Source organism: Ictidomys tridecemlineatus, chromosome 3 (assembly GCF_052094955.1).
Source record: "Ictidomys tridecemlineatus isolate mIctTri1 chromosome 3, mIctTri1.hap1, whole genome shotgun sequence".
Taxonomy (NCBI): domain Eukaryota; kingdom Metazoa; phylum Chordata; class Mammalia; order Rodentia; family Sciuridae; genus Ictidomys; species Ictidomys tridecemlineatus.
The window spans coordinates 47754178-47782073 of NC_135479.1; the positions used below are offsets into that span (position 1 = coordinate 47754178).

The 27896-nt window shown below is 42.7% G+C and overlaps 2 protein-coding genes across 3 annotated transcripts in view; both read right to left on the minus strand.

The window, feature by feature from the left end:
• Trpv1 (transient receptor potential cation channel subfamily V member 1) overlaps positions 1 to 7798 on the minus strand; it is a 45041-nt gene extending 37243 nt beyond the window's left edge. The window contains exon 1 of the mRNA XM_005337297.5: positions 7661 to 7798. The gene's annotated coding sequence lies outside the window, so the exon portion shown is untranslated. The remainder of the gene's footprint in view (positions 1 to 7660) is intronic.
• On the minus strand, positions 1 to 27894 carry Shpk (sedoheptulokinase). Of its 2 annotated transcripts, XM_005337300.5 has the most exons (7): positions 27639 to 27888; positions 19093 to 19234; positions 13465 to 13648; positions 12736 to 12888; positions 11810 to 11985; positions 7661 to 7861; positions 1 to 1630 (listed from the first exon to the last, which is right to left on the minus strand). In XM_005337300.5, exons 1-7 carry the CDS (start codon positions 27798 to 27800, stop codon positions 1218 to 1220), a joined length of 1431 nt encoding a protein of 476 aa, XP_005337357.1. In that variant the 5' UTR covers positions 27801 to 27888; the 3' UTR covers positions 1 to 1217. The 2 variants fall into 2 exon arrangements, with proteins under 2 accessions (XP_005337357.1, XP_077898801.1); XM_078042675.1 differs by lacking the exon at positions 7661 to 7861 and having other exon boundaries at positions 27639 to 27894.
• Between the last annotated feature and the right edge of the window lie 2 nt (positions 27895 to 27896).

A 27896-nucleotide genomic window follows, 5' to 3' on the forward strand; every position in this document is an offset into this window, starting at 1 on the left:
TCTGAAAGAACAAGATTTATTTAGTATCTGAAATGCAACCAGTATCACCTGGCAAATTTACCTAAGGGCTTCTGGCAAGCATGACTTGTAAAATGACATTCACAAAGAGACAACATGACTGCTTCCCAAAATCATGGTTGTCTGGTGCCTCAGAGACAGGATTGCCTAAGACTGGGATCCTCTGGGAGTCTGGGAGTTGATGCAGTGGCCCACTCTTGGAAACCATTCCAAGGCCATCCCTTCCAATAATGGGAGGACTTAAGGGAGGCCAACTTGAGCAAGATGTTTCTGCTGAGTCAGGAATACAATGGGTCAGTAGGGTCCAAACCAAGGGAAAGAAGGATTGGGGCAAGCAGGATAAGAGTGTCTTTCAGATAAAATTGCCACTCCCCTTGGACAAAAGCAAAAACATGTGGCTATACAGACACAATCCTGAGAAAGGGTCCTGCTGGAGCCTTGTCAGCTTCTTGGGGACAATGTGCCAGAACAGTGCTAGCCACAAAGCTTCCATCTCCCTTGCTGGTCATGCCATCTGTTTCTTCTTTTCTGTGATGTATCTTCAAGCCAGTTCTGTTGTGAGGATTCGGGGCAATTCCAGGGTAGTACGCTTTCCTGGGAGTTCGTGTGCATGGCAAGAAAACAAGCTCAAGCCTCTGTATCTTCATCCCAGCCAACCTGCTTCATAGTGGGTCTGATCCAGACATCAGCTGTAGCAGACAGTGAGATTGGGGGTGGGGCTTACAGTCACAGCATACAATCCAGGAGGAAAGGACTTTTTCAACAGTGCAAATCTGACTCAAATCTGGGCTTCGTGTCTCTAAAATCAATCAAAAAACTGGACATGAGAACAGTCTTCTTTGTTTAGTTGGAGCCATGACCACTAGACATTTTGGTGTCTGAAGGCACATGTGTTTTCTCTCTTTCTACAGATGAATCACAGATGAGCCCCGCTCCTCACACATACACATTTACATTTTCAACCAACTCTCAGGTAGGTCTCTTTCAGAAGGTGCTAGTTTGGGATCTTGCTGGTGACTCCTGGCCACATTACTAGAATATGCCCTTGAAGGTAAATTCTTGGTCAAGATGATGCCCTAAGATGAAACAGTTTAAAAATCTGCCCACATAATTGTCCAGGAAAAGGATGACCCAGAGATCACATAGTAATGTTGATTAGGTAAAATTCACAGTGGTCCTTTAGCCAAAGGGTCTGCTGATTAAGACTCTTTCTGGTGGAGGCTCCTCTGTAGCATGACCAGAGCTGCTCCAACAGCTGCATCCACGTCCTGCCCAAAGGACATTGGCAAAGGGAAGGCCCTCTGCACCTCCTGCTTCAGCACCTCGTTCCTGGACAGTGCACTCCCACTCCCCATCACCCGCTCCACGCCCCACTCTTTGAGCTGCTGCACTGGAAGCATGGAGTGCAGGTTCTGAACGATGCCCCTGCACAGGGCCCGGGTCACATGCCCCAGGGAGAGGTCAGAGGAGGAGATTCTGGTCACTGAAGCCAGCTGATCTGGCAGGTGCCTCTCCCCCAACACTGTTGGGGTGATGTTTAGGCAGGTGTCTCTCTGCTGTGCAGCTGCCTGGATCATGCGTGAATACACAGTGGATTCTTCAACCTCCAGACCTGCCAGAAACAGGGAAGATCTGTGTGAGCTTATGCAGCCCCTGGATGAAATATAAAAGTTCCTAGGGGATAGGACAGGTCTACTTGCAGGTGTTCTTCTCACTGCAGCTGGAAGTTTTGGGGTTCAGGGACTCACACAGTTTGGCTAGCTAGACTCTGCCCTGGATTCCAGCCAGTTGTCTCCCTGCAGCCGAAGTCAGACTTTAAGGAAATATCTTTTCAGTGTTTCTGTGAGACCTAACCCTAACCTGAGCATCATAGCTATCACAGAATTATAGAATCTTTGATCCCAAGAGGGCCAAATGCATACACTAATTAATAAGTACCATCAAAGTCATGATGCCTTTGGAGCCATTAGCAACACCATAGCAATCCCAAGATCCTAGGCTGCTCACAATCTAGGCCACCTTCAGTATATATACAGGGTTCCTGAGGCCCAGGGCACCCTGGGCTTTGATCTTAGGATCACTTTGAGGGCTGCATTATAACTCAGCAGTACAGAGGTTACCTAACAAGCACAAGGTCCCAGTACCACAAAGAAAAAGAATCACTTTGCAAAATCTCTAAGTTGCCATTAAACCAGAGAATGCAAACCAGTTTTGTTTTTGTTGTTATTGTTACTATTGGGGTTTTTGTTTGTTTATTTTTAGGGGTTTTTTAACTTGTTCTAATTAGTTATACATAAGAGTATAATTCATTTTGACACATTATACATAAATGGATTTTTCTCATTCTTCTGGTTGTACATGATGTAGAATCACACTGATCATGTAATCATATATGCACATAGGGTAATAATGTCTGATTCATTCTACTATCATTCCTACCCTCTTACTCCCTCCCCTCCCTTCACTCCCCTCTGTCTAATCAAAGTACCTCTATTCTTCCCTAGCCCCACCTTATTGTGAATTAGCATCTGCATATCAGAGAAAACATTTGGTTCTTTGGGATTGGTTTATTTCACTTGTATGATATTCTCCAGTTCCATCCATTTACCAGCAAATACCATAATTTCAATCTTCTCTAAGGCTGAGTAATATTCCATTGTGTATCACAATTTCTTCATCCTTTCATCTGTTGAAGGACACTTAGGTTGGTTCCATAGTTTAGCTATTATGAACAAACCTGGCTTTGACAAGAAGAAAGTTGTGCAGACTGGGGCTCTCTTCTAGTTTGGTCCATTGCAATCCCCTGAGAAGCTTTGAAAGCACTGTGGGCCTCATCTCCAGATATTCTGATGTAACTGCTCTAGGATACAACCTGAGCACTGGAATTTTTAAACACCTTCCAAGTAATTCTAAAAGGCAGCCAGGGTGGAGAGCCACCAGCCTAGACTTATAGGTCCTTTCTCCAAACACTTAGGGATCTTATTAGAATAGAATGCAGCTCTGACTTAGCACACCCTGGATAGACCTGAGATTGAGCATTTGTTAAAAAACTTCCAGAGAAAGCAGGTGTTGCTGGATCTACTCGAGTGATGTTTATCAGCAGACATAGGTATCAGAATCATGGAAAATGCCCCCACCCCTCACCCCTACCTCAAGCTAAATAAGTCAGCATTTCTAGGCATAAGATAAGAATGTCAGTATTCTTTTAAAATTCCACAATTATTTTCAGTGTGAGGCTAATGCTGAGAACCACTAATCTAGAGAGTCACAATGTACTCACATCACCAGAACATTTAACATATACAAAATCAACTGCACATACTCAGGAGTTAGAAATGATTTCAATATCATAGGCAACTTTTAAAACTGATCACCAAGAATCCTAGTTAAAGATGCAGAATGAATATAAGTATCTTTCCTCCTCCTTTAAGAATTCCACTAAAATATCAGCAATTTTTTTTCAGTGCTAAGGATTGAATCCAGGCCCTGGTACAAGATAAGCACCCATTCGACCACTGAGCTACATCCCCAGCCCCACATTTTTTTTTTCTTAATGAGAAAACAGAGGAGAAGAAATGATGAGGAATGAGAGATGAAGACCCTTATTTGAGACAAGCAGATAACAGAATGAAAACTGACTGTAGAGCAGAGGGAGCTCTGGCCTGGGAATCTGCAAAAGGAGGTGCTAATAAGAACTAGTTCCTCTTCCATAGGAACTGGAGCCTGGGAGGCTCAAGATACTTCAGAAGGCAGAGGCACATCAGGGCCAGAACAAAAAACCCTTGAACCTTTCTGTACCCCAATGGTGACTGCAGCTCAATTATCCCCCTTGGGAGAACTTCATGCCCAAAAAGCCTTATCAGCCCACAGTTGAGAAGTACACAAAATTCAGGCCCTGGCATAGCCTCCAGGTGCTTTGCATACTCTGCTGGCCTCATCCTGTCCCACTCTTCCCAAGAGGTTATAGGCCCATGTATATGGCTCCAGAGACACCTAGCCAAGTGCTTCACAGTCCTGTTTGCTGCCTGTGGGCTGCACCAGAAAACTCCCCCAAAACTTACCAGGCCACACACAGTTCCAGTGAAAAAATCTGGTCCCCAAACCAAAACAAAGACTGGAATTTCTCAAATGCACAGAGGTCATGTTTTGTGGTACACACCTATAAAACCATCATTATGGGAGGCAGAAGTAGGAGGATCACAAGTTCAAGGTCAGCCTCAGAAAGTTGGTGAGGCCCTCAACAACTTAGCAAGACCCTATCTCAAAATAAAAAGTAAGAGAAAAGGGCGGTGGATGTACCCCATTACAAAAAAAAAAAATAGAGTATCTGTAAGAGTTTAAGGTGGGGCTGGGGATGTGGCTCAAGCGGTAGCGCGCTCGCCTGGCATGCATGCGGCCCGGGTTCGATCCTCAGCACCACATACAAACAAATGTTGTGTCCGCGGAAAAACTAAGAAATAAATATTAAAATTCTCTCTCACTCTTCCTCACTCTCTCTCTCACTCTTTCTTTTAAAAAAAAGAGTTTAAGGTGACTACTTGTGAGGTCCAGGGCTGCGGTGGAAATAGTGGGACAATTTTTCCTCTATAAGTCTTTTTATATTATTCGGTTTTTAAAAATCATATTCATGGGGTCAGTGATAGAGTTCTTGCCTTGTATACCCAAAACCCTGGGTTCAATCTTCAGTACTGAGTAAACAAAAAAAAATTTTTTTAATCATGTTTTTGGTGAATAACCTGGTAGGTATGTGCAAGTACATAAACTGTAAGCATGAGAACTTTGGAGGGGAACTGCTGGATCAAAAGAAATGAACATAATAGTAGAAATTTCATAATATTAACCTTCAAAGTGCTGCCTGTTTCATCAAAGTAACAGTAATATGCAAAAGAATCTCACAGAAAAATATATAAACATTACTACCTCTTTCAGAGGTAACCCTCAGGCATTGTACCAATTTATATGACCACATATAAATTGTAATCCCAGCAGCTGAAGAAGCTGAGGCAGGAGGATCATTAGTTCAAAGCGAGCCTCAGCAATGGTGAGGTGCTAAGCAACTCAGTGAGATCCTGTCTCTAAATAAAATACAAAATAGGGCTGGGGGTGTGACTCAGTGGTCGAGTGTCCCTAAGTTCCATCCTCAGTACCCACCTACCCCCCCCCAAAAAAACACATAAGAGTAACAATCTCTCCACACCCTATAAAACATGTGTGCTATAGCTTCTTTAAAAAAACAGATATAGAATGAAAAAAGACCAGAAGGAAGAAAAAAACAAACCAATCCAATAGAAGGCAGGGAGGCTAAGGAGATGACTAAATGCAATATAGACTGGATCATGGAACAAGAAAAGGACATTAGTGGAAAAAACTGGTGAAATTCAAATAAAAAGCCTCAAGTTTAGTTTTATGGGATTTTTTAAGTCATGTGATTGTATTTCTTTAATAAAAATTTGAAAAAAAAATTAAGGGAAGGTTAGAATATACACAGAGTTGTCTTCTTCCCTGGGAAAGAGGCCATGATCCAGGCCTTTGATCAAGGTTTGGCTACATAATTATAGAAACTTCATAAAAGGCTACATTACATAAAAATACTAACATTGAAAGCACTCCTGTTTCATCAAAAAATGAGAGACATGAATATATAAAAGGATCTTACAGAGAAATAAATGAAAAAAATCAGCATACTTTTCAGGGCTAAGAAAAACAGTCCCCTGCTCACAACTCAGCGAACAATTAACAGACCCAATCCAATTACACCAGTATCTAGATTCTGGCTCGCATGACTGCATGACTGATTCTGCAACTTGAAAAACCTTTCCTGAGTTCTTTCCATGAAGCATCTCTCAAGAGGGCCCAAGCAGGGAGAATTTCCCCTGTGATCCTAATGTCCCTGGCCATCCTGAAAGTGTAACCAGGACTTAGAAAGGCTGTCTTTGCTAAAAGCTCTCTTTACTTGGGCCTGCAGAGCCCCAAAAGGTAACTGAAAACAGGATAAAGCTTGGCATCTCTGCCTTCAGTTTGTATTCATCTTAGGTCCCTGCTCAGCTCTGCATCTAGGAATATTAATCATTGAAGGAGTGTTCATCTAAAAACTAGTAATATAAGGTTTATTAGCCCTAAATTTACCTAACTTACTTCATCCCCCTTCAAGACTGAGACAAGACTGGAAGCTACCTGTTGCAGCCCAGGAGTGGCACCTAGAAGTCTTCATTCCTTATCTTACACTGTCCAAGAACAGCAGGGGCAATAATCTAATGTAACTAAATTGTCTCCTTCCAGGATCACAGATCCTACAGATAAATATCCTGCACCCTGCAAAGTGTCCTCCCTCCGATGATAAGGACTTCTCCAGAGCCACCTGGCAGAAGCAGAACTGAGAGAATAATTGACCAAACCACAGTTTGACCAAGACTGCTTAATTGTGCATATCTCTCACTCCTGCCCCAATTCTTCCTCTGTAGCTCCTGTTGACACTCCACAGACAGGGCTAGGATGCTGGATCCCATCTTTGCCTTCCCAATATGTGGCCATATTGAGTAAAGTTCTTTTCCTGCATTTCACCATAACCTTTTGTTTTTGGTATTTGGGGCAAGTGGCTGGACCCAGTTTGTTGGGACCTCAAAGTCAGGCCTTTGGCCAAGAATTCCAATAACAAAGGCACCAATGTTAGTCAGTAGCTTGTTGTACAACCAGGAGGAGCTTCCCATACACTCTCTGCTGCCTGGACCTTGCTTTGTTACTATGTTGGATGTTTCCTACTAATTTTGAACTCCTCCAGGTGACCATTACATCTGATGGTCATTATTTCCCTAGATCTTGATGGCTTATCAGATATGTTATATCTACCTTAAGTGTTTGCAAAGCAGACCTCTTGTGGAAGAATGAAGTTGCACGTGTCATTGTCCATTAAGAGCAGAGAAAGACGTGTTGAATTCTCAGGAGTAAGAGAAGGGAGTAAGAGGGCTTCAGAGTCCCGAGGAAGCCTTCCAGAGAGACAGGAACTACTCACTAGTACTATGAAGATTTATTTTATTTTATTTCTGGTGCTGGGAATTGAACCCAGGAGAACTTTACCACTGAGTTACATCCCCAGCCCTTTTATTTTATTTATTTATTTATTTATTTTTAGGTAGGGCCTTGTTAATTGGCTGAGGCTAGCCTTGAACTTGCAATCCTCCTGCCTCAGCAGCCCTGAGGTGTGTACCACTGGACCTAGAATAGGATTTTATTACATTGTCAAATACCAGGAGTCTTTTTGCTCGTGTGTCTGATCACACCAGTTCAACTATCTGAAGTCATTATAAGGAAAACCTTAAATGCAACATATTCAGGGATTTGGGGGCAGAAAAATGAAGAAAGCAGAGCCAGGAGAAGCTAGGAAAGCTGTTATAATACTCCACAGTCAAGGCAAGAGGAAAGGTGCCTCCCACCTGCTGCAAAGAAGAGAATAGGCAACGGCTGTTCAGAGAAGAGAGGGAAAGAGGCTGCAAGTTCAGACACCCTAAGGCAGAAAGGAATATGCAGGAACCTAGATGGGTCTGAAACCTGAAGCCAGATGCTGAAACAGCACATTAAGCTCCAAGACACAGCCATACAAAAAAAAATGAGCAGAGAACACACCACTGTGTGGGCCACGCCTTACCTAGATCTGCCATCCACTGAACCAGCATGTGGACAAATGTGGCCAGCACATTGCCCCCATTGAGCGATGCTGCTACCCCCAGGTAAGTTCTGTCGAAGTATGGGAAGTAGGCAACTGGGGCCGCAGGGTCTGGGATCTGCACCGGCTGGAATCCTGAAGGCATGGAGGCCGCCAGCTGCACGGAAGTGCTGATATTGAGAACTGGGATCCAAAGAGAGCAAAGCTGAGGTCTGTTGTGTTAACTCGGGGGTCACAAATCATAAGAGGACAAAGGGAGAGTGTGGCAGTTTTAAAAATACGTCCACAAATTCTTAGATATTCTTCAAGAGGTAGAGGCTGACTCCCCTCTCCCTAAGTGTGGACCTGGCATAGTGACTCGCTTCTGACAAGAAAAAAAAGCCAAAGTGACAGTGTGTGACTTTTGAGAATTAGTATGCTTAGGGGCCAAACTAACTGAGGTCAGCACTACCAGGGAGTCAAAAGCGATAATGGTATACTGGTTTTTAAAGGAGTCACAGGAAGCTAATAAGCTTCACTTTTCACTACAGTGAGCCTCCTACCATGACCCTAAACTGGAAGCAACATGCCCTCTACCCATGGAAAGGGATAGTGAAAGGATCCAAGCAACACTGCCCACAGACAGGTCACAGCTGAGCACAGGCCAGCAGCCGCAAGCTGGAACCAGAGGCTCCAACCACCTCAGGGAAGAGGAGGCCTTGCTAGGGCTTGAATGTCCCCACAATAACACAGGCTAGAATTTAATCCCCATAGTGAGATATTAAGAGAAGGGACCAGGGAGGGGCTTTACCATGTGATTGGATAATGAGGGCTCCATTCTCATAAATGGACTGATCCATTCGTGGGTTATGGAAGAAGTGACTTTGTTATAAAAAAGAAGATCTCATTATGGCTAATTTGTTCTGTCTCCCCATGTGATACCTCCACCATGCCATGACCCAGGAAGAAGGACCCCTCCAAATGCAGCTCCTCAATTTGGACCTCTCAGCCTCCAGAACCATGAACTGAAGAAACCTTTTCTTCTTCTTCTTTTTTTTTTTTTTTTTTTGTACTAGGAATTGAACCACCCAGGAATGTTCTATCACTGAGCTACATTTTGAGACAGGATCTTGCTACACTGATCAGGTTGGCCTTGAGCTTCAGAATCTCCTGCTTCAGCCTCCGGAATAGCTGGGATTACATGCATTCGCCACCATGTCCAGCTAAACCTTTATTCTTTCTAAATTTCCCAATCTGAGAGTCAATTGTAGCAACAGAAAACAGACTAATATGGGTCTAATCCTAACCTGCTTCCCACTGGACTAGCCTCCCACCACTTAGAAAGCACATGGGCACAGGGGACTGCCCTCTGAAGAGAGTACCGCCTAACATAAAAAAAAAAAAAAGAGCCAGGCTCTTTATAGGCACCATCCCAAGGCCACAATTGCCCTATGAGAAAGGCAATGACTGTCATCCTCATTTTGGATAATGACAAATGCTCAGGGAAGAAACTCAGCTGTCCAAATTCACACTAGAGGAAGCAGAAGATCTGAACTCCAGAGCCTGTATGAGCTCACTGGGATTCTTGTTTTGAGAGGAAGGAATATGAGGCAAAGATGGTATATACTGCTTTAAAAAAAAATAAGTCACAAGATAAACTTAGCATGTTTTCCTGGGGCTTTGATGTTGCTGAAAATTTGGAAGTAAAAAGGTGGTTTTGAACTTTTTTATCTGAAAAGAGTTTATCACATGTATGTACAAACAAAAGGGACAGTCTCCTCGTCAGCTAATCTTGTCCTTTTTCCATGTGCTGGCTATATTGGTAATAAGTACATCAGAATACCTTGCCTCAAAATGTCTGCATCTAGCCGGGTGCAGTAGTGCACACCTGTATTCTCAGCTACCACCCCACTTGGGCAGGCCCAGGTGATACCCTAAACCAGGGGATAGGCAAATTATAGCCGACAGGCCATGACCAGCCTACCACCTGTTTTTGTATGGCCCAGCAACTAAAAATGGCTTTTCCATTTTTTAAATAATAGCTTTGTGGATGTGTAAATCACACAGATTTACTGTAAAACCCACCCAGTTTAAATTTTTTTATTTTGGGGGGGGTTTGGGGGGATCAGTGCTGGGGACTACATGTAGAAGCTAATCATGTGTTCCACCACTGAAATACATCTCCAAAGTGGAGTGAAGTGGCACAAGCCTAAAATTCCCACAACTCAGGAAGACACAAGTTCCAGACCAACCTGGGCAACTTAGCAAGACCCTCAAGCAACTATCTCAGAGTTGAAATTAAAAAAAAAAAAAAAATTGAAAGGCCTAGGGATGTAGGTCAGTGATAAGGCACTTCTGGGTTCAAACTCCAATACCAAAATAAAAAAATATTTTTAAATCCCCAACCTCAACCAAACATGTTAGTGCATGCTTATAATCCCAGCAACTCAGAAGGCTGAGGCAGGAAGATCACAGTTAGAGGCTAGTCTCAGAAACTTAGTGAAGCCCTAAGTAACTTAGTGAGACCCTATGCCAAAACAAAAAAAAATCAAAAGGGCTGGGAATGTGGCTCAGTGGTAAAGTGCTTCTGGGTTCAATTCCCAGTACCAAAAAAAAAAAAAAAAATCCATCCTTTCAAAGGGTATAAAATTCAGTGGGTTTATTCACAATTGTACAACTGTGATGTTATGATATACATTTGGGGGTTTTCATCCACAGCTCTTGGCTCATAACTCCCTTCAATAATAGGCCATAGAAACTAGAATTAAAGAGTCTTTCATCCCCAGGGTGAGTGATAAAAACTCGGTATTTTCCACATTTCCCTGACCTACTACTGTGTCTGACAATAGATCATAAGACTTTCATTTCAGAAACAGTCCTTCCCAAACCTGCGAGCAAGGAATGATGCACAGAGAGACCAAGAAGAATCTGAAAAGATGGATCTTGCTGGGTTTCCCCACCTAGTCTCTAGCATTAGATACAGATTCATTTTCTAGGGAGGGGGAAAAAAGGTCAGGTTCAAAGAGCTTCCAGGACTGAACACTTGGAGGTTCCTAGAGTGTGGCACACCAAAAGAGGGCATGGAACCTGCATGTCCCTTCCTTCGTGCCTCACCCTATACATCTCTCCATCTGTGAATCTTTTGTTGTCCTTTATAATAAACCAGCAAATGTAAGTCTGCTGTCAGCCTTTCAAGGAAATTAATTGAACACAAAGATGGGACTGTGGGAACTCCAGCCAGCTTTGCTGGGTCGTATGGTGGCTCCATGTTTCACATGAGAAACTACCAGATTGCTCTCCAAAAGGGCCACACTATTTTACCATCCTGCTAGCATGTTCTCATATTTTTAAAATGCTTGAAAAGAAATCAAATGCAGAATATCTCATGATACATAAAAATTCTATGAAAGTCACATCTCAGTGTTTATATGTTCCAACATGTTACTTGGAACAACTGTGCCCATTCATGCTGTGTGGCTTCTCTAACCCCAATGGCAAGGTTAAGAGATTATGTTTTCCACACAGAGGAAACATTTACTCTCTGACCCTTTTCAGTTTGCTAACCCCTGTCCTGACTACTACCTCCACCTCATTGTGTTTCTCTTAACCCAAATTCAGAAAAGATTGTGCACTTCTAATCAGATCTGACACTACTTTCACTGACAAACTCATAATAACAACAATCCTATTCTACTTTTCTCTCTCTCTCTCTCTCTCTCTCTCTCTCTCTCTCTCTCTGTGTGTGTGTGTGTGTGTGTGTGTGTGTGTGTGTGTTTATGTATGTGTGTGTTTTACTAGAGATCAAGCCCAAGGCCTTTCTCATGCTAAGCACATGCTCTACCATTGAGCCACAGCCCCAAACTTATCATCTATTTCTTGGCCATACAGTGCATAGAAAGTAGCCAATTAGAGACAGCCACTTCCCTCACCAGGCCACAAAAGGTAAGCACAGGGATAGAACTTGCCTGCTGGCCTATAAGCTTCCTGAGCAGAGGGATTCACCTGCAAAGATGAGGGTATTTTTCATCTTTACAGAACAGGATCCCCTAGGATAGTAAGGATGGTAAGTTATAGGCATCCCTCAGGCCCTTGCTCAGAGCAGGTGTTTGGGAAGCACCTGTGTAAGTTTAAGAAAACAAAAAGAAAACTTACCAGCATCTGTCCTTTGGCCCATGCAAGAGTAGACAGAGGCCTGTAAATCACCCATGGCCACACCCACCTGCGTCCCCTTTGGGATTTCAAACCAGGAGTGGAAAGTTCTTCCTGCCACACTGCCTGGCTCAGCAATGTTGGGGAGCATGTGGACAGGAAAGCCCGAGACCCTCAGTCTGCAAAACAGAAGTGGACACCTGTATTTACCTGGCTCTCAGCTTTCTGCTTTTTGTTGTTTCCAGGAGACTTAGCAAGGGAACATGCTATAGGTCACACATAGGAGAAGGAAGAATGGAAGCCAGTGTCATCACAGACTTCCTCTTGAGCTTTTTTTGAAATCATGAACATGGTTTTTGTAAATAGGGAACAAAAGCTTGCATCTTCCAGAGAAGAAGAAAACAACCAGTTTAAATCACAGCCATCAAAAAGGATGCAATCAGAGCCAGATTTTATAGCATTCTGGCCCCCTGTGTTTGAGGAAAACACAAACCCTCTGCAAAGGGAGGCGACCACAGTTTCAACACAAAGTTAGCGTTGGTTAGCACAGTCCAGACCAAAGTCAAACCCACCAGCCTCTTGAATGTCAAATGCATCCATCACTCAGGTTAGTGAATATAGGGCTGCCAAATTTTATAAAACATGCTAGAAAGTTCTTTACCTGAACTACCAGGTACTTTTTGCTTTTATTTCAGAGCTCAGAATTTGGGCCCTGAAGGAAGTAAACCTATAGGCACCGGACTTCTGTACCTGAAAAGGTAAATGATTGTTGAAAAATAACTTAAAATGCATCCCTCCAGACTACCTCCCATTCTTAATCTTATTTTAAAATGTATCAAACAATGGAAATTCCAGGTGGAAAACTACAAAGAAGCTCTCACTCAGGAGGTTCCCTTCAGCCTGGAGCCAGCCTTTGAGGTTATACTCACATCTCCAAGTTCCAGCTTTGGCCCTGGGTGTTGAAATATCCCCAGCTAGCAGCATTTTGATCAGACATCAGGGGTCTTGGCAAGCCACACAGCATGGCAACCACGTAGTCTTGGATGGTGCCAGCTGCATCGTAGGACTTCAGGAAGTCTGGGCTGTTTTCACACCAAAAACAATTCAACTGGGTCTAACATGGATGCAGAAACATGTGCTGCACCTAGCTATGGACATAGAAACTGGATTTGGTATAGTCGAGGCATAGCCACAAGTCTACGTGCTGTGGCTCATGTTTAACTAGAGCCCTGGGGTTAGGACCTCCCAGCTGCTCCAAGCAAAGCCACCCAAGTCAGCTCTAAGGGGAAGGACTTGGGGAACTTGGGGAACTGCTATGCCTGGGAAAGCAGGACATGGTCCTGCTTTATTTCAGGACCTGAAGCCCTGACCCTACTGTGAACTCAATTTGGCAAATCACTTGCCCTCTCTGTCCCCTCCTCTCCCTCTCTTGATTAGAATTGGATAACCCATAGTGAGCCCTCTGCAAAATGAGCCATTCTGGATCAGATCCAGATCTGTGACGGCATAGTATGCCAGGCCACACTCACCAAGGCACAGTCTATCAGGTGAAGAGATGCTGATCAGCAGGAGGTTCAGCCTCCTGTCATCCCCCTAGAAATCCGCCACTGTCATCCCCCCTAGAAATCCACCACTGATTCAAAGAAGAGTTGTCTTACCTATTTTTCAAAAGCCAGAAGATGGTTGCACAGCCAAACCCTGTGGCCACACTGAGGTGGGACTCTGGCTGGGGCAGAGAAGCCAGGAACTCACTGCTACACCGGCCATCCTGCCATGTGACCAGGTAGCTCACAGCTCTGGGCTTGAACACAGGAGCAGCCTCTCCCTCTGTCCAGACACAGCCTGGAATAAACAAGATGACCAAAAATACAGAAAAGAGAACCCAAGTGGGCAGCAGCATGTCCTTGAGACGTCTCAGCTGGTGAGCTTAGGGTACAGGCACTTGCACCCTGTGGCAGTACCTGGCTCACCCATGGCCCTGATATCATGGCTCTGTAGCCTTAAGCAAATGACTTTACTCCCTCCATTTGTCTCACTTCTGTTTCTTTTCCTTAATCTTTAAGTTGATATTATGTATCTCCTCACACCCCAAAAGTTGTTTGGTATACTCCCAAGTCCCCTGGTCTCCACAGTCTTTCCAACTCTCAGCATGATGATATTACCTAGTCTTGATTCTGAATGATTATCCTTTGATCTTAGCTAATTGATTTGGGGCAGTGGGTACTGGAGATGAAATCCAGAGTCTCACATGTGCTAAACACATGCTCCACCGCTGAGCTACATCCCCAGTCCTGAGCTAATTAATTTTTAAACATCAAATTCTACTAAGAAATCTGGCCATCTATTTTACTTTGCATCTGACTATCCCCCAAAAGGCTTGGTCTCCAGCTGACTGTGGTATTGGGAGGTGGTAGAAACATTAGGAGGCGGGGCCTTGTCGGAAGGGGTTTGTCACTGGAGGTATGCCTTTAAAGTACACATTTTATCCCCAGACCCTGCCCTCTGACACACTTCTAACTGCAATGAGGTGAGCACTGCCCTCTGCCACATGCTCCCTACCATGATGTTCAGCCTTACCCCAGGCCCACAGCAATGGGACCAAATGGCCATGGACTAAAACCCTGAGCCAAAATAAACCTTTCCTCCTCTAAGTTGATTTTCTCAGGTATTTTATCCCAGTGGCAGAAAGTTGACTAACAACACCAACTTTACTTCATTTATATTCTGAAACATCTTCTGGAATTTTCTCTGCTCTTATTTAAATAAATATTTCACCTAAAACTGTTTCCAGCCGAACTGGGTAAGGTGGCATACACCTTTTAAACCCTGCTATTCCTTTATATAACTTTTGTTCTTTCTTCTCAAATATGGAATGTTTCCCATGCCACCATGTAATATGAATACAACCACTGCTGCAGAACACTGGCATAAGGTGCCAGTCCAGAAAAGTTAACAGCAATTGAGGACACCCCAAATCTATTAGATGGAGGTAGGAATCTGGCTACCACTGAAGAATGGAGCCTGCTATGAGTCTAGCAGGTCAGATGTCACAGAAAGCTATTTTCTGGCTGTCTGATCTCAGATCCCAGATTTGGAAACCAAGGCTGTTATATTTTCCTGTAAATTCACTCATCAAGAAACAAAGAAACTTACCTGCCCTCCCCACTTAGTTCCAGGCCATGCAACATCCATTCATTCATTCATGCTTATGTGCCTGACTGTATGATATAGTTATTGAGTATCTAATGTATATTAGGTGCTGGTTCTAGGGTCTGAAAATATAACAAGGAAAAGTCTTCACAAAGCTTTGTCTTCACAAAGCTTATATGCCAGGGCTGGAGACAGAATATAAATAAGCAAATGTACAGTGCCAGGTACTTTTACTTTCTATGAAAAATGTGCAGCAGGGTGAGGGGAGAGACAGTGATGATTGTTAGGGGTGGTCAGGGAAGTCCTCTCTGAGGTGACATTGGGGGAAGGAGAACATGAATGGATTAAGGGTGTAAGTCTTTAAGAATATCAAGGGATACTTGTTGCAGGTGAATGGAACAAGGAGGGTAAAGGACCTTGTCAAGCAATCTCTGGTTAACATTCCTGGCCAATATCCAGCACAGCAGGGAGGTATGTTACAGCATCTTGTACCTGCAACATCTTCTTGGTATCATATTAACTTTCACCTGGAAGCAGGGAAATAGGGTGGGGATGGAAATAGGGAAGGGGTCCTCCTGAGAATAATCTACCCCACAGCTGCATTTCTACCTAAATGTAAACCTGGGATTCTTTTTTTTAAACCTGGGATTCTTATCCCAGCCCTAAAGCTGGATGTTTACAGTGTTTTTTTTTTCTCTCTCTATTTGCTTCCAAAACTCTTTTGATACCATTTTTAATTTTTTTCAAACTATCATAAAATAAATAGAGTACCAGACAATGTTCAAAGCACTCAAAATATTAATTCATTTAATCTACATGATAACTTTATAAGACAGGATCATAATTTTCCCCAAATAAACAATGAAGAAAATACACATAAGAAAATGAAACACAATGTTTTCAAAATTTGCCCAAGTTCACATAGCTTCTAAATGATAGAATCAGGATTCAAATTTAGATAGTCTATTCTAGAATTTGACATAATGGAGATCTCATTTTCTTTCTATATTTCTTTTCTTCTTTTTTTTCCCTTGAATAGAATTGATACATTTTTAAGTTTTTGTTTGTTTTTGTAGTAGTGGGGATTAAACCCAGGGCTTGGCATGTGCCAAGCAAGTGCTCTGCCACTGAGCTACATCTGCAGCTCTTTTTTTAAGTTTTTAATGGCAAAAGTGATAAATAAATACCGTACTTATTGTTGTCCACAACATGTTCTTGAGTTCTTTGTCAATATGGCTTGAGTGTACTTTCCTCTTTTTAATGACTGCATATGTATGGGCCTACCAGCATTTATTTAATTTGTCCCCCAGGTAAATGTCACATTTTCACTATGGTGTAAAGGAGGATGCAGTGAAGGACCATGAGGGTGCCTCCTCGAGGATATATGTGTTCCAGAACTTTTCCTGGACAGGCTCCAAATAGTAGAATTCCTGAGTTATAGCTATTCCCTTATTTTAATAGTTCCTCCAAAATAGCTCTCCTAATTTATCCTACATCAGGATTTTTAAAAGAATTAGTTTTTCACTAGGCACAGTGGCTCAGGCCTGTAATCCCAACAACTCCAGAGGCTGACACAAGAGGATCACAAATTCAAGGCCAGCCTCCTTGGCAACTTAGATAGACCCTGTGTCAAGAAATTAATAATAAATAAAAGGACTGGGGGTATAGTTCAGTGGTACAGCACCCTAGGGTTCAATCCCTAGAACCTAAAAAAAAAAAAAAAAAAAAAAAAAGAACCAGTCTTCTAACCATTTTCACAATTTTTTGGGGGGGGATACAATATTTATTTATTTATTTTTATGTGGTGCTGAGGATCGAACCCAGTGCCTCATGTATGTAAGGCAGACATTCTACCACTGAGCTACAACCCCAGCCCCATTTTCACAACTTTTCATGTTTCCAAATTTTTTGATTTTTCACCATCCAATAGGTGGAAATGACTTCTCATTGTTGTTCTCATCTGCACTTCCCTAATTATTAATGACATGGAGCATCTCCTCATATGTTTATCAGCCATCATATTTCCTCTTCTAGGAATTGCCTGTTGGGATCCTTAGCCCATTTTTCCTCTCTTTGTTATTGTTTCTTTATTTATACTGATATCTGTCCTTCATCTCCTCTATATTGGCAAATATTTCCTCCAGTCTGATGCTCACCTTTTAGTTTTGCTTTATGATCCCTGTTTCTCTCCTGCTTTTACTGAGCCTGAAAATGGAATCTGAAAAACAGGCATAACCACAGGACTCTCAGAAGATATTCATCACTCCCTCCTCTCCAAATTGCTGGCCTATGCCCTCGTGGAAGCACTTAGCTCTCTGCTCAAGTTACTGGTGCCCGACTGTGCGGGCTATGTTCTAGAAGGTAGAGGTTTCATCTGCTCATTTCTATATCTCCCTCAGGGCCCAGCACAGGGCCTTATATGTTGTGGATACTGAAACCAAACTTAATAAAGGCTGCCACTAAACGGGAACAACTTGATCCCAAGTACAATTTCACTCAGTCCCACTAAGCAGGAATCATCACCACCAAACAATGTCTTTCCTCCTTCCCAGAAACCAGCAGCAAAACAAGGAGATGCTGGGCTGGCTCAATGAAATATTAAGAGTTTTTCCAACAATGTGGCCGATGGATGGTTTGTGTGGTTGGTACAAAATCTAGAAGACGGGCAGAAAGGAAGATGTGCGACCAGACCACAATCATTACATCTCTGCTCTCTTCTTTGGGAAAGGTTTTAGTATTAAAAGGACATTTATTCTCATTAATGCAAAATTAAGGAGTTTAAAAAGCTTTTTACAACCTAGACTCCCTCGGAGAGGTCGGCTCCAATGCCCTAATCGGCCTTCTGCTTCTGCCACAGCTTGGAGCCAAGCGGCTCCCATAGTTTCAAAGAGCCTGACATCAGGCACACTAGGAAAGGGAAGAGAGAGAGATTATGTTGGCTTCTACAGTTCCCCTCCCCATCCTGGGCAGTTATCAAAGGATGTCACTAGACCCCAGTCACTGACAGGCAAGTCACCAACCACTCATTCAGTCCACAGCCACCGTTTTCTGCCTGAAGAGTCAGAAACAAAACAACACCTGGACTCAAATGCTGATTTTGTTGAAACCAGATGATAGGTATGTTTTGGTTCATCATACTATTCTCCCTATTGTATATTATATAAATTGTTTTAAAAACAATTGAATGCCTAGCATAACAGGGAGGTCATTACTTTCTGTAGGAGTCTAATCCTTCCTGGGACATTCTGTTGGGAAATCCCTCCCTTTACTGAGTCATCATGTCCTCCTGGAGCTTTGCTCCTCCTTAAAGTCCTCTAAAAGCTCAGTGCCTGAAGACAGACAGACCTGCGTGCACAAAATGGAGTCACTGCTTGCGGCCATATGACTCTGAGCACGTTATTCCAGCCTCTCTGAACTTCAACTCCTCATCTACACAATGGGGACAGTCACGTTCCATCATAAGGTTGTGGGAAAGATTGATGAGATCATGCAGATAAGGTCCTTAGCCCAGTATCTGACACGTGAAGTGCTTCTTGTTGCTTTACTGACTTAGCTTCCCCCAGGAACCAAACAGGTCAGCCTCCTCTGCACTTTGTCAGACCTATATCAGATGATACACTGAATAAAACTTTGCAACTGAGCCCTTAAAAAGAATACTCCCTAGAATTTTTTTTTTAAGAAATCATCAACATCTGTGGTTATGTAAAGAACAAAATCTATGCCCCAATTCTAAAGAGTTTCCTCTGTGTCTTGACATCTCACACAGTAACAGCTAATCTCTTGGTTGTCAGCACTAATGTTGTGAGACACCAACACAAATAGAGAGAGAACTGCAGAAAATCCACTCTGCTAAAACCTACAAAAGAATCACAGGAGACTCATTATATTCCCCCTGTCTGTTCATGGATAGATAATGTGCAAATGACATGCAAGTGGACAGTTCACTTCATTATACATTTGAACCAAACAAATGTACATGAAAGACAAGGAGTATTATGTGCTAATCCGTTTTGGGAAGCAATAAATTATTCCCATAGCAGGATAACCTGATTCTGATCAAAGAGGACTTCATAGCACTTTTCCCATTTGGTAAGTGACTATCAGCAGCAAGAGGTCATCCCCTGAGCCCAGCATACCTTGGCCTGTTTTCCAAAATACGACGCCATGCATCTGTCCTGACACTCCGATGGCCCTAACTTTCCGAAGCTGCTGCTGGGGAAGGGCAGCAAGGCATTCATTTAGGGCTTGAATGATTCTACTCACATCCTGCTCCCGCCCCTGTAAACAGAACATGACAGGTCAGGAACAGACAAAAGGTCAGGGGGAGGCGGGCAGGCCTAAAGGATTTCCTGGAGGATGGCTGCCCTGCTCATTCCACTGGGGTCACTTCCAAGACATGCTGAGCAGCTCTGGGTGAAGGCTGGGGGTGGGAGGTTAGGACTGCAGCTGGCAAGAAACCACACTCTGGCTTCACATATAAGACGATTTTGCAAATGAGGTTTACCATATGGCTCAGGCTCTGCTCTTCACCATGGGTCAGTCTGAACTAAGAAAAGCACTCCTCCGTACCGTCAATAGGGGAAATCACAGAAGGGTCTTCTTTACAAGGCATATGGGGTGATGAGGTTGGAGGAGCCTGGTGGTATAGGAGCGAAGGGAAATTTCCCTTCCTTTCCCCTTCAGTCCTGATTAAATTAAAGAAAATGCATATGGATATATTAATATGCAGAAGAGAAAAATCTCAGCATGGAGGAAAATGACAGGAGTGAAAGTACCCACAAGCCTACCATGATTCAGAAGCTTGTGTACCCCTTTTCCTGTAGGAGAGGAGAGAATGGGAAATGCAGACAACTTTGAGAATTCTTAAATGATAATTAGTGGCAGACAGAAATGAGCTTGTAAAGTGATTCTCTTTGGAATTTGAATGAGTCCAAGGGATAGACATTATCTAGTAAGAGAAGTACATGCAGGTATGTTTAGTCCTCAGTCTTCTTTTCTGGGATAGATGAGTTTTAGGTAGGGATGGGAGGCAGTTCTTACTCCTTAGCAGTCCTCTTGTTTGTCTGGTTTGTTGGTTGTTTTTTTCTTTTTTTTTGGGGGGGGGGGGGATGTTGTTTTGTTTTTGAGATGGGATCTCACTGTGTTACCCAGACTGGCCCTAAAGTCCTGGGCTTCAATGATCCTCCCCCACATCCTGCCTAGATTTTATACATCTTGAATCAGGGTTTGGACAAGTTCAGATTGGGTCTTCAGAGTCATACGGGGGAACACATTTTGACATCTTACAGCTAAAGAAAGGCCAATTCCAATCCAGCATTATATCTAAACTGGTGGAATTAGAGACATCATTATAGCCATCATGGCCTATTCCAAAGTAGGCAATGAGAGGATGCAAACCTAAGAAATCTAGTCACTGTGACCACCTCATTCCTTTGAATTATTAAGTCCCTGTCAGACTGTGACCCCAAAGTCACATCCCATTCTAGGAGATGCCTAGAACACTAGTGCTCATGTTAAAGTGCTTTTAGTGCCTTGGGCCTTTCTTGACAGCATCTTTCCCATGTTGGGGTTCAGAGAACAATACCTGCTAGATATGGCATTTGGGGGCATACTGAACAACAACAAAAAAATGATATAATTTGATCCAAAGGAAACAAGAAGGCCTTAAAATCAGATTTAGAACTCGCTAAATCTTGCTGGCTATGGTGGCACACATCTGTAATCCCAGCAACTTGGGAGGCTGAAGCAGAAGCTTCTTAAGTTTGAGGCCAGCCTGGGCAACTTAGTGAAGCCTTGTCTCAAAATAAAAAATAAAAAAAACCATTGATGTGGCTGAGTGGTAAAGTACCCCTGTGTTCAATACCCCAGTACCCAGGTGAAAAAGAAAAGAAAAAGAACTCTCTAAATTTCAATAAGCTAAGAAAGCCACCAGAAAACATTCACTTGGGGAAGCAACTCAGGTAACATCATTGTTTTCTTTGTAAGTAAAATTCAAAGTAGAAAGAAGAAAAATTAAATGTATATGCATGTTTAAAAGAATCATGCCACCCAATATGGTGGCACACATGTAATCCCAGCTACTCTTTGCTTTTGCAACTTCTGAGTTGTTCAGGCTCTACCACTGAGGCAAGAAGAACATAAATTCAAGGATTATTAATATTTGTGCTTAAGAATCTTGGTGTACTTAGCATTTAAGTAAATTTATATTTTTAAAGGAATCTGGCCTTGGCTACCTTCATAATTACAATTTAAAATGTGCAATCAAGTAACTGATCTAGATTTATGATTATAAGTTCAAATCTCACTACTTATAAAAGGATTTGAAACATATAAGAGGGGCTGGGGATGTGGCTCAAGCGGTAGCGCGCTCGCCTGGCATGCGTGCGGCCCGGGTTCGATCCTCAGCACCACATACAAACAAAGATGTTGTGTCCGCCGATAAAATAAAAAAATAAATAAATATTAAAATTCTCTCTCCTCTCTCTCTCCCTCTCTCACTCTCTCTAAAAAAAAAAAAAAAGAAAAGAAACATATAAGAACATTAAAGTTCACTTGGGTATATATCTAATTTATTCAATTTATAAGAATAACTTAGATATTCTGAAAATATTTAAGACAGACAACTTGTGAAAATAAAAAGAAAAATCATAATGAAAACAACATTGAAAAAGAAAGAAAGTAACATTGAAGGAGATTTCCAAAGCCAGACAAGAGGCCTTTGGAAACAGGACTTAATGTTCAATTTAAACTCCTGCCTATCAGTGGTAGAGTGCTTGCCTAGCATGTGTGAGGCACTGAATTCGACTCTCAGCACCACAAAGAAATAAATAAATTAAATAAAGGTCCATCAACAACTAAAAATTGAAAAGAAAAAAAAAACACCTCTTGCCTAGAATGTACAAGTTGGTCACTTTCCCCCTTGTACTATAGATTCTATAACAGATAATTAATTACATTGTGTCCAGAGAGTCAAGATGTATACTGAGAGGAATTGAACCTTTTTACCAAAACATAATCATTCTTTTCTTTATCTTCTACCAGACACCTAGCCCCTGTCATACAGCACTTGTTCTTCAATTTCAATAGAAATTCCCTAAAAAGGAATTTTTTTCTTCTTTGCACTGTCTGCCCATTGGAACACTGATTCAGAGCTGTGTCTCCTGAACTGCAATTCCTGTCACCCCAAATAAAGTCTTTTGCTTTTGCAATTTCTGATTTGTTCATGCTCTACCACTGAGCTCCACCCCAGTCCAGTTTCTGAGTTTGAATTGTTCAACAAAAGCAGTCCCTCAACAAGAAAAGAGACCAAGTATATGACTGCAATTTAAAACATGTAAGGGGGCTGGGGATGTAGCTCAGTGGTAAAGCACTTGTCTAGCATGTACAAGCTTGTCTAGCCCTGGGTTTGACCCCCAACACCACAAAAAAAATTTATATACATGTTTAAAATGTTCAAAAATAAAAATAAAATAAAGGAGCCAGGTGTGGTGGTACATGTCTGTAATCCCAGCAGCTCCGGAAGGCTGAGGCAGGAGGATCACAAATTCAAAGCTAGCCTCAGCAATGGCGAGTCACTAAGTAACTCAGTGATGCCCTGTCTCTAAATAAAATACAAAATAGGGCTGGGGATATGGCTCAGGGGTTGAGTTTCCCTGAGTTCAATCCCCAGTACCCACCCACCTCCCAAAATAAAATAAAATAAAGGGCTGGGGTGTAGTTCAGTGGGTAGAGCACTTGCCTAGCATGCGTGAGGCTCTGGATTCAATCCTCAGTATTGAAAAACAGAGTAAAGCTAAAGGTTAGACTTTTTTTTTTTTTTAGTTTCTTAATTTTCTTTTTTTTTTAAAAAAATGTTACTTATAAAAAGAACTGATACATTTTTAAATGTTATTAGTGGAATAATCTTTACAAGCTAAATTTAAAAACTTAAGAAATAGTGTTCCAAATTTTATAAATTGAATATTTTTATCTCACTAAAAATAAACTGTTTCTGGCACACAAAAATTACCTCAAGTCACAAAATTAACTTATATTTAACAACTGGAAGGATCCATGGAAAGTTCAGAGAAAGGGAAGAGAAATGTGGCTCAGCTTTCAATAAATGTCAGTTCTTTGGGCAGCTGAAAAAGTCTATGGTTTTGGAAAAGCATCCAAAGACCTTAAGCCCCTCAGGTCCCTCCAGGGAGTGCAGCCTTCCCCTCCTTGGAACAAACCTGCTGACCTTGGTCAGGGACAGTTTTTGGCCCCTAATAAAGATGAACAACAAACAAAGAAGGAAGTCAAGGAGGAGTAGGATGGGGGAAGGAGTAGAGAGGGAACACAAAGCATTTTCCTGAGGCACAGCCCCAGATCCTAACAAGGATCCTTTGTATATGGAAGGGACAACAGGCAAACTGGCAGAGAAGTGAAAGACAGAGGGACACAGAGGAGGACCATGGCTCTGCATGATCCCCAATGAGGAAGCAAAAGGGCAAGGGGGAAGAGGGAGGAAGGAGCAGGAAAGAGACATTTGTTTAGTCCTACACTGTTCAAGAGGGCAGCCATTAGCCACATGTGGTTTGTCTGAATTGAGATCTGTTATAGGTATAAAATACACACTAAAAAAATAAATAAATAAAAAATAAAATACACACTAAATTGCAGAGTCATTGTGAAGAAAAGAATGTATGATATCTCATTAATAAATTTCTATTGATTATTACACGTCAAATATATTACACACATTAGTTACATAAAACATGTAATTAAAATTAATTTCATCGGTTTTCTTTTTATCTCTTTTAACCAGACTACTCAAGAACTGAAAATTACCCAACATGGCTAACGTTTATGACTCACATTTCTATTAGGCAGTGCTGGTTTAAAGAGTCCCCACATGGCCATCAGATGGTACATCATCCCAAGATAGAGGAGCCACTGTTTAAAATGAGTCCAGGGTGGGTGAGTTGTGAGGGTGGAAAGAGTGGAGGAGGGAAACAGGCTGGATGGGATCAACACAAGGAGACAGTGTTCTGCAGTTCCAGTTTTAGTGGTGAGTGTGCTCTGGGGGTAGCCCTTGGATAGACAATGGACACACCCAAAGTACAATGGAAAAGCCTTTGCTCCCATTTCTTGGTTCAGAATATCAATCTGTCCACATCCACATTAAATCCTAAAACTTTTTTTTTCTATACTGGGAATTTAATCTAATCCAAGGACACTCAAACACTGAGCTACACCCTCAGCCCTTTTAATTTTTGTTTTTGTTTTTTTTTTTCTATTTGTGAGACAGGGTCTCACAGAATTTAACAATCCTCTGTGGCTGGGATTAGACATGAGCCACCATGCCCAGATAAATGCTAGGACTTAGAAACTTATTCAGCCACACACGCCCCTTTTGACAGCTGAAGAGTCTGAAGTCCAGAGGAAAAATAAATAAATTTTTAAAAATTTTTTGTAGTTGTAGATGGACAGAATGCCTTTATCTTATTTGTTTATTTTTATGTGGTGCTGAGGATTGAACCCATTGCCTCACACATGCTAGGCAAGTGCTCTGCCACTGAGCTACAGCCCCAGCCCAGAATCTCTGTATTTTGACTAGGTGTGGTGGCACACACCTGTGATCTTAGCCACTAGGAAGGCTAAGGAAGGAGGATCACAAGTTCAAGGCCAGCCTCAACAATTTATGGAGACTCTCAGCAACTTAGCAACTATCTCAAAATGAAAAATAAAAGGGATTGTAATCATGTAATTAAAATTAATTTCATCTATTTTCCTTTAAAGAGTCCCCACATGGCCATCAGATGGTACATTATCCCAGGATAGAGGATGTATTTCAGTGGTAGAGACCCCTAGGTTCAATTTCAAGTAATAATAATAATAATAATACTTGTGTTTTAAATTGCTAATACCTAAAATTCTGATCTTCACCACATAGCTGCCAAGTTTGACCCTGTTATACACAGTACTTAGAGATGAGTAAAAAGTACAGACATGCCAGGCAGTGGCATGTGCCTGCAATCCTAGCAACTCTGGAGGATGAGGCAAGATTGCAAGTTTGAGGTCAGCCTGGGCAACCCAGCAAGGCCCTGTCTCAAAATAAAAAATAAAAAGGGATGGGGGTAGGGCCAGGTGTGGTGGCACACACCTGTAAGCCGCTTGGGAGGTGGAAGCAGGAAGATCCCAAGTTCAAAACCAGCCTGAGCAATTTATCGATTAGCAATTTAGCAATTCAGTGAGACCCTGTCTCTAATAAAATACAAAACAGGGTTAGGGATGTGGCTCAGTGGTCAAGTGCCTCTGAGTTCAATCCCTGGTACCCAAAAAAAGGGGATGGGTGTATAGCTCAGTGGTATGCCACCCCTGGTTTAAATTCCCAGTATTGAAAGAAAAATGTACCCACACACAAAAAAAATACACAGCCATCATATGTTGCTATAAATTGGTGGTTCTCACTCAGGGGTGATTTGGTTCCCTGGGGACAACTGGCAATGAGAAGACATTTTTGGTTGTCGCAATGGGAGTGGGGAAGTGCTACTGGTGAGTTGAGGCCAGAATGCTACTAAACATTCTAAGTGCATAGGACTGTTCTCAAAACAAAGAATTATTCAGTCCAAAATGTCCACATGCCGTGATTGAAAAACCTGCTGTAGACAAAATCCCAGCAATGCAGTTTTTCCCAGAGCACAGCTCATATGTGGAGGATGTATGGAGGGTGCTACTACGGACCCCTCCCCCAAGTGCCTCACTGAGCAGGTACAACATGCTGCGTTTGCCTGTAAGCAGAGAACAGCCTGCTGAATGCTGTGGGGAAAGGGAAACGTTTTCAACAAGTGGCCCTATTTCAAGAGGAAACGGCACCCCTGAACCCCTTTCCTGTAATCCCAACTTCACTGTCCACTCCCACAGGATCAGAGCCAACTTTGCCTCTATTTCGTAGTCCATGAAGTAAAATGATCATTCTAAAACACTCTGCTACCCCAACCAAGCTAGTTTTGAAAGCCTCTATAAAAATACAAAGTGCTCCTGAAATCCTTTACCCTCTGAAATGCGGCAAGCAATAGCTTATGAAAAACAAAGCTCTTGGGGATGGGGCTTGGCTCAGAAAATTGAGGTTTCTGGCTGGAAGGCACTAAGAGGCCACTTATTTCAATTCAGAGAACAAGCTGAGGCATGGGGGAAAAGTCAGAGGTTAGACAGAAAAGTTCCTTGATAGTAATTTCTACTGTCGATTGACTGAACATAAAGCTAACTTTTTTTTTCTTTTTTATTTTTTAATTTTATATCATGTGCATATGTTACAAATAAAAAAAATCATCTATTTTTAAAAATACTTATTTGTTTGCATTAACACACTTCAGCAAAGAGGAGGAACTGGCATTCATATATGGTTAGCCAATCATGACCATGTTAATTGTACAGACTTTTCTTTCTTATTCTTCGGTGCTGAGGATTGAACCCAAGGACTTGTGCGTTCTAAATACACCTCAGCATTGAGCAACATGCCCAAAGATACTTTTCTAAGGAAACAGTTCTTACATATTATGAACTTGGCACTGAGCTAGGTACCATAAAGAATAAACATAAATAGGACAGAATCGAATCCCTTTAAAAGGTGAAGTCAGCGAGGAGGAGGGAGAATGACGAGAGTAATGTAGGAGATGGAATTCTCGTCATGTGTCCATTTAGTTTTGATAAAGCTAACTTTTTCAGGAAATGGACAAGATCCAATTTGGTTTGTTTTGGGTTTTTTTTGGGGGGGTGAGGGATATTATCTATTTGTGGGTGTTTGTTGTTGTTTGTTTTTATAGTGCTGGGGATTGAACTCAGGGCCTTATGCCTGCTAGGCAAGTGCTCTACCACTGAACATCACCCCCAAGCCTTTTTTTATTTTTATTTTTATTTTTAAACAGGGTCTGGCCAAGTTTCTGAGGCTGGCCCCCTGAGGATTACAAGCAAGTGCCACTGTGGCCAGTTTGAACAGGATCCAGTTCTAAGGACTGACTGATCCAATTTCTTAACCCACCTATATATCCCAACAGAGCCCATTATCCTGTTTCTAACCTAGTAACTCCCACAAGCCATTAGCTGTAGTTTATAGGTATCCAGCTAATCCTTTTAAAACAAACATTTTAATGGACTCGTCTTTCAGTGTCTAATTGCTCTGAATTCTTTTCTCCAGGTGTCTCAGTCTTTGGGAGCTGGGAGACTATTGCTGGCCAAATGTTTTTGAGTATTTAAATTCACATTTGCTTTTACAAATGTAGGTCTGATTTCCAAAGGACAACCTAGACTCTGCCCTAGGCAATAAACTGATTCCTGACCTTGAGGGCACCGGGCAGAGGTGAGGAGCAGACAGAAGCCAGAGAAACTGGGAGGCCCGAGGGTATTCCATATGCACAGGAAAGCGACTCCTCGACGGTCAGAAAGTGGAGGACAGAAAGCACAGGGATCCAGCGCCATAAGCAGGGCCCCCAGAGAATGCCAGAGAGTGGGGAGATAGTTGCCAACAGGCGGGAAAGCTCCTGGGACGGGACTGCAGAGCTGCTGCAGAGACCGAGGCCCAGATAAGTCAGGCCGATGTCAGCCAGGCTGGAGAGGTCAGGGAGACTTCTTTGAGGGAGGGGGCTTCCAGGAAGGCCTTCCTGAAGAAGTTGGGTGTCAGGAGCCTCTTGGAGGCGGCGGCTCCAAGGCGCTGCCTCACCTGGGGCCCGGCCGCCTCGCTCTCGGCCTCCGCCCGCGAAGCCCGCGCGCAGCTCGCCAGTACCACGAACCCGGACGGGTGGCCCGGCGCGGCCTCCAACAGGGCCACCTTCACGGACGTGGTGCCCAGGTCGATGCCGAGAGTAACTAACCCAGAGGCCATAGCGGCGGTAACCCGGCGGCTCCAGTTTCTTAACCCAGGCTCACTCTTCACCCGGGAGGGAGGAGCCGGGGCGGGGCTTCGCCTGCCAGTCTTTCA